The following is a 7,358-nucleotide window of genomic DNA, read 5'->3' on the forward strand; positions in this document are numbered from 1 at the left end:
CCACCATCGGAAAATAGTAAATACACCACATGAAGGAATAACCTCGGATTTACTTCTACAAGATTTTACTCCATCGGAAAATTAACAAAGGATGATTTTTACCCATAATATCTACATAGCCCCGTCACATAAACAAAATACTCACATAGAATTTCTTTTTGAAGAAAGACGCGCCGGGAAATGTTTATTACGCTAACTACGTAGGAAATGAGAGCGTATTTGATACGTGTATTGGTAAAAGAATTATTTTTTGTTTCTAAGACTAATTTGATATTAGGAAACTCTATTTACGAAGATTTTAAATTGCTACACATGATTATAAATTCTGAAAATAAATTGCTACAAACTGAAAGGGAATCCTGTAGGGAGCTCAGAAGTGAAGCAAGGGAATCTCTTTGGAAACCGCTGTCTCCTCCACACGAAAGGAGAACGTATTTACACACAAGTAAATTTCGAAAGTGGGTGGCCATTTATCAGAGTCTCGTGCATTAAATGTAAAGGCGATGTGCAACTATACTAAGATCTGAACGCTGTATCTTGACATACATATGTGGACAGTCTTATACATACGAAGGGGTTGCCAATATCATCTCAAAGATGGGGTTGAACAAACCTCAGGAAGAAAGATTAGGATGGCTGACACAACAAGTACTTCAGGTTACGCGAATCAGAAGCACAACCATGACAAAAATGCATGTCATCGCAAACATCACAAGCCATGTGAAGCATGTGGTCTTGGAAGTCTCAGAGTATATCTTCATTGCTCGTGTATTGGCACGGCCAGTGCTTGCCAAGCTATGCTCAACAGCCTTCTCTGTAGAATCAAGTACCTGAACCCAGCCATACTCATGTTATGAGACTAACCTAACTCCAAAACATTAAAACGAATAAAGTAAAACTAATTTACCAATATTAAAAATCCAATCATTACAGTTCAAGTTATTAGTTCACAAGTCCCTCCCCCACCTCCTCCAGAACATGTATGATCAATTCTTCCAGAATTCTCTTTAAACAAGTAACATACTTATAAAAACCACGCATCTTATCTAATTCAACTATAAATAATCAAAGTGAACTAAGACATCTATTTAAATTGTGGGTACTTTACTTTTTCAGTGTTTTGCACGGACTGGCTCATCATGAGACTACTGTCCTTAAGTTGCTTAGCCAATCCAACCATTTCATCAGTCAAGTCCTCTTGAAGCTTTCTGTGGCAAGAGAGAAGGGAAAAAGGATTTAAAACAGCAAATTGCTTTATGAACAGTGCTTGAGCGAAAAAATAACCAATACCTAGCTTTTACAGATGCAAATATACATTTTTGCAAAACAAGAGAAGCTTAAATACTTGCCTGTGTTTTTCAATGTGTGCTTGTGCTGCAGCATCGAGTTTGATAGGTGCTGATGAAACAGCCTCGGCATTTTCATGAATTCTATCTTCAGTATTTGATCCAGGCCTAGTCAATGAGCCAAACTATCCAAAGTAAAACATCATGGCTAGAAATGAGCAAAGGAGTTTAACCAAATCACGCTAATTCCAACTACCACAGATTCACATACACGAATCTTCTCCTTAGTCCAGGAGTAGGAAGAACATGATTTTCTGCTCCTGTTTTGGGGCTTTCATGGATGGTTGTCTTTGCAAAGGGCTCCTCAGATACTTGCATACCAGGCTGAGTAGCCTGCAGAAGGGATAAGTTGTTAGGAAACGAGAACCTCCATACGTAGCATTTACATATGACTTGTTGATAAAGAAACAAGGCAATCACATAAGATTGAGATTATGGAGAAGGAAGCAGGGTGTGAAAGCAGGAACAAATCACTGAATCAGTAATGTGCCAAAATGAATATTACATTCTTTATCCAAGTGTCGTCAATTGGAACAACATTTTGAAAGAGATCTACGATTAACCATATGAAGGAGAGGACGAGACAAATACAAAAGTTAATAACCTACATGATTCTTGTTCCAAATCATACTACTAATCAGAGCTATGATTTCGTACCAGTGAAAAGAAATGAATAACAGCAACACACAAGAAAGTACTTGGTTCAGAGCCCACTAGGTTCAAATGAATTTAGAGCTTGAACCTTGCATGAACATATATAAATTCCAATCATTATTCCTTTAAATCCCAATTCATTGAAACACATTGATGCCAGAAACAGCATGGGATTCTCTGGAGCTCAATGCCCATCCCACTCATTCCTAAGACTTCAATATACCACTTACCAAAAGAAGTCTTCAAAAATATGGAATCAACCAAAATGCCCAACACTTCCATCACTACAGACCAACCACTCATATGGGTTTTGTTCGCCAAAAATAGTTCTGGTTTGCCTCTCAAATTTAATGACATCAGCATGCAAAGTACTTTAGGCATCTTTGGCTCATGCAGGGAAAAAAAAAATTACTCTCTTATTATATATCATAGAACAATCAAATTTTTTTGATAAGTAAGAACAATCAAATTTTCCTAGAATAATTTAATTTAGATCATGAGGAAGGTCCCATCTAAACTCAACAAATATATGAATCCTAATTATATAAAAAAACAATACAAACAGAAACATATTTATGTTAACATAATCTTAGGGACATATAGAAACCAACATGCAGGATTGCTAATTAATATGCACGCACCAATGGGGCTAATTTGGAAGCGATTACTTCGATCTTCTCCGAATAATCGTTCACCATAGCCTTTGAAACCCTGTACATATGTGTTCAAGAGATATTTATTACAAATAAAATGGAAACCCTAAGAATTGTAGCATCGTCAATAGAACACCTGAATTAGCAGTTCCAAATAATCAAGAGTGAAGATATTTAAAAGCAAGGTAAATCAGAAAGGACTTTTGTCAAACAACAGATTTTGGGAAAAGTGGTGATTTCACATGGTATCAGAGCAAAGGTTCTAAGTTCGAACCCCGACTCTACACTCTACCCATTTAATTAAATATTCCACATGTTGGGCCTACTCATTGAGAAAGAGACTGGCTCACACGTGAGGGGACTATTAAGAATATAAAAATAATAATAAAATATACCTATTCCTACCAATTTAAGCTTTTGGAACAAGTGGTGATTTTACAAACTAACAATGAAGAATCAATTAATCATTATAAAAAGGAAGCCAGACATTCCCAAACAGAAGGGTTAAATCTTACAAATAGCATTTCTATAAAAAGAAATCTTACATCTCAAGAACCATTGGCCTCAACATTCTTGTCTATGACTCATGATATATTAGGTATTCCTGTACAAGTCACTGACACAGTGCTTCATGGTCCAAAACTGACCTCACACAATATTGACTAATTGGATGGGCCAGAAAGTATCTACATTTTATTCCATTGGACAATTCCAGGTAGTCAAAACTAACATTCAAGTTTGTACCTTGAACCTAAGCATCAAGGTAGTTAAAGGTAAAAGGTACCCTCAAAGTAATGGATCCCTAGACTGACCTGGGCAGAAATCACAAAATCGCTACAAAAGAATACTCATACTAGTAAAGTAAAATCTAGAAGGAACTAACAGCAGAAGCAAAGAACCGAAAAGGGAAGTAAATGACCATACTGACCTTGGTAAGCCTTCAGGAGTTCTCTCTTCAGCCAGTTGTTCTAACTGTTCTCGTAATGTAGCAACATACTGCAAAGTCACATGATTGATATCATTCATTAAAGGTATTTCACCAAAATTATAACCACAAGATATATTAAAAAAACGTTCGAGGAAGAAGAAAAATAGTGGAATTAAAATTTCACTTCAGAGATCTTTAGACATACATGTGCAAGTTTTGCCGGGTTTTGTTGCTGAGGTGCAGCTGCGAGCAACCTCCTCAAGTTCACTTCTGTTTTACTGCTCCCCATCTTAAAATCCTAGAGCGTTGAACAATCATGAAAGTAAATGACAAACTAGCTAAGCAATTCAAGTAGTCACATTTTTACGATTTTGGGGTCACACTTATAATATCAAAAGCCTCTAAGTATTCTTTTATACCAGTACTAGAGAACCAAGATTTACTCACTCATTTGGAAAATTCTAGAGCATTACAAAATGTAATAGTATGTATCCTACTACAAAGATATCTACAAAAAAATAAAAAAAAAATCTACACAAAAATGAAACCGAAACCTAACCTATCAATGCAGCGACAATTGACCATACGCCCATGATATTATCTCTAGGGTATGATATCATCGAACATCTGAGTCCATTTATAATAGAAAATCAAGATTTCAGTTCTTATAAATAAAACCTCTATGAGGCACCTTCTCAAACACCTGCTCCGAAAAATCTTGCACAGGAAAATCTAATAAAAAAAATTAACAGCATAAACTCAAAGATTGTCGATTCCCCTCCCCCCCCCCCCCCCCCCCCCCCCCCCCCCCCCCCCCCCCCCCCCCCCCCCCCCCCCCCACCTTTTCTGATCAACCGTTCCTTCCTTTTCTGAATGCAAATTAATTGGATCCCACCTTGACATAAATAGAGCATTTAATAGAAGCAATGGAATTTATCTTAACAAAAAAAACAAATCGATCCCGCATAAACATTTCATTAACGATTCCTGTGATTTCTATCTGACAAAGCACAGAAGGAGTATAATTGCATGAATATAGAAAACCCTAAGTAACTGAATTGGGTAACCGACACCTCAAAGAAATGAAATAAAATAAGAAAGTAAAAATAAACCTCCGAAAAACTCAAGATTTAAATAATATATATCAGCACTCACTTGGAGGAATTCGGTATAATCGTTCCAGAATAAAGCGGATTGTTTTCTTCATACTTCGGACGCTTCAGAGGAGTCCCATCGCCGTCCGGAGCAGTGGTGTACGCCCGAGTTCTGCGGAACTGTCATCGGTGGTTTAGTGTGGCTGGGACCGAGCGTTCGAGCCGTCGGGAGCGCCTTGCGTGGTGGACGGGACGTTGATAGGAATATGAGGATGTCTTGTTGCACACTTGCACAAGTTAATCGACCAGGTTGCTGGACTCTTCTATTCTTATTCCCGTTCAAGGATAGGGTTGTTTGGCTATCAATCCCAGCTGATTGGATTTGAGAAGGAGGTATTTCTATCCGGTTAAGGAATATCTTTACGTTCTAACAATCTTTTCCTCTACTTGTGTAACCACTAACCAGACATCTTGAATGTTTGAAGAGTACACTTGTGGGATATACCCAAACGGCCAAACCCATATCCAGGTGTATAATGTGGTTTGAATGTCCACCCGATTATTCGGGTTATGACCTCTACCAAGACCCAAACGAATCCAAAATTTTCCCCATTTTTTCCGCCCAAAACCAAGTAAAAAATGGAGATTTTATGGTAGGGGAAGAAAATATAATGAAGAAAAACAAAAAAGGCATGATTAACTATTAGAAAATAAAAAGATAAGTCCTACCTACGTAAATAGATTTTATAAAGTAAATTTATAATTTGATAAATTAATTAGATCTATTTTATAATAAAAATAATTTCACAATATGACATATCACATTAAATCATATAATTTTATGCTTGAATGTTATGTAATGGCTAAAATATAACAAAGAAAAATAAGTATAAGGAGAGCAAATCATTATTTCCGTAGGAGAAATCGCTGACTCGAATAAAAAAACTCGAATGGGTGTATATGAGATTGCACAGAGAGATTTGAAAGTATGCTCAAGAGAAGGAACAAGAAAACGTTGTGTACACATTGACTAGAAACAGAGATAGAAAGTAAAAGGACATTTGAAAAAAAGTTTTAATCTCATTTCATATCATCTTACCGTATCATATATTATTTCATTCTCAAATATCATTTAAATACAAATGCTTTCAAACTAATCATTATAATATTTTTAAATTAGCCATTACAATTTTTTTAAAATTTCAAATAAAAAATAATAATTAAAATTTTTCAAATTTTAAAACAAAAATAATATTAAATAATTATATTTTAATAATATTTTAATTTTATAATAATTTTTATTTAATTTTTTATTTCTTATTTTTTAAAATCTAATAAATACTTAACTCTAACTATCTTACTATTATTAACAAACCATCTTATTATTATTTTCAAAAATTTCATTTCATTTTTCAAGCTAAATTAACAAAGTGTAAAGGGAAGAGAAGCAAATTACCAGAGATGAGTGAGACAGATCTAATCAAAAAGGCTTTCTCTTCTTTGCTTCTGTTCTTTGGGAGAATCTGAAATTTCGATGAGAGAGAGATCATGTTTATTTGTTTGAACTTTTAATTGTTACGATTGAGTATTGCAGAAAAATCATTTTTGCCAAAGTAGAGATACAGGTACGAACCGACCCATGATTCGAATGAACAAGACGCGGGTTTAAAAATAAGCCTCGTTTGGAATATAGAGTCATCCAAATTGAGTTTAAATTTAAATATAATCTAATATTCAAATACACAACATAAATTATTAAACTTTACTCTCAATATCTCTTTATATATGATACTTATAATTTTTTTCAATGTAATACTTCTTTTTCTATAGGATTCATAATATTTTTTAATTTTTTATAAATATATTTAAATTTATCTTAATATCAAAATATAATCAAACTCATTTTAGATGAATCTTATAAAACTTAATTTATCATCTTTATTTATTACTTTTTATAAAAAATTTAATTTATTTCAACTCATCTCAACGTTGAAATGAAGCTGGATACAAAAATTCAATGCTTTCTTTTTTTTTTTTTTTTTTTGTCCAAAAAATAATAAACCGGATTTCAGATTAGTACCTGTAGTACTTGAATATACCCGAATAGGAAATTTTGTTTCTCGAACCGAACCGGATAAAATTCGAGCCCATAACCGTTCAGATGAATTCGGTTATCCAGATTTTGGATAAAAAAAAAAAAATCAGCCTACTAGTTGTTATTTTATAAAATAATAATATTGTTTTAGTCTTATTTAAGGCTAATGACAAAAATAACTCAATTAAATAGAGTTTATTTTTTATAAAATAAATAATAGTTTTTTTATTAGAATTATTTTATTAAGTAATTTTATACTGTAAATTGAATTATTATTATTTATTTTTTTAACATATTTATGATGTAGGACGACTGAGGTTTTTTTTTTTTTTTTTTTTCCTCCTCCTTCTAATTATCGGCACTCACCGCTAAATAAAGTGACGAATATTATATATAAATAAATAAAATAAAAGAATTGTTAAAAGATACCGTGGTGTTTCTGTTCGTCTATCCATTTCAAAGGACTTGAGCCTATTGGCCACATCGAATTCGTTGGGTGCCAATTGCTGACGTGTGAGCTGAGGTTTGGATTTTGGTCTTTCGGATAAATGCATGGGAAGAAGGGTTCAAGCTTCAAGCTTCAAAAAG

At 33.9% G+C, this 7,358-nt stretch overlaps 1 protein-coding gene across 1 annotated transcript; it reads right to left on the reverse strand.

Moving 5' to 3' along the window:
- Positions 1 to 377: 377 nt before the first annotated feature.
- LOC121261108 lies at positions 378 to 4,996 on the reverse strand. Its single transcript, XM_041163287.1, has 8 exons — positions 4,737 to 4,996; positions 3,787 to 3,879; positions 3,582 to 3,649; positions 2,642 to 2,711; positions 1,558 to 1,679; positions 1,350 to 1,454; positions 1,109 to 1,208; positions 378 to 830 (listed from the first exon to the last, which is right to left on the reverse strand). Exons 2-8 carry the CDS (start codon positions 3,868 to 3,870, stop codon positions 654 to 656), a joined length of 726 nt encoding a protein of 241 aa, XP_041019221.1. The 5' UTR covers positions 3,871 to 3,879; positions 4,737 to 4,996; the 3' UTR covers positions 378 to 653.
- Positions 4,997 to 7,358: the final 2,362 nt, after the last annotated feature.

The sequence above is a fragment of the Juglans microcarpa x Juglans regia genome, chromosome 4D (genome assembly GCF_004785595.1).
Source record: "Juglans microcarpa x Juglans regia isolate MS1-56 chromosome 4D, Jm3101_v1.0, whole genome shotgun sequence".
NCBI classification, from domain to species: Eukaryota; Viridiplantae; Streptophyta; class Magnoliopsida; order Fagales; family Juglandaceae; genus Juglans; species Juglans microcarpa x Juglans regia.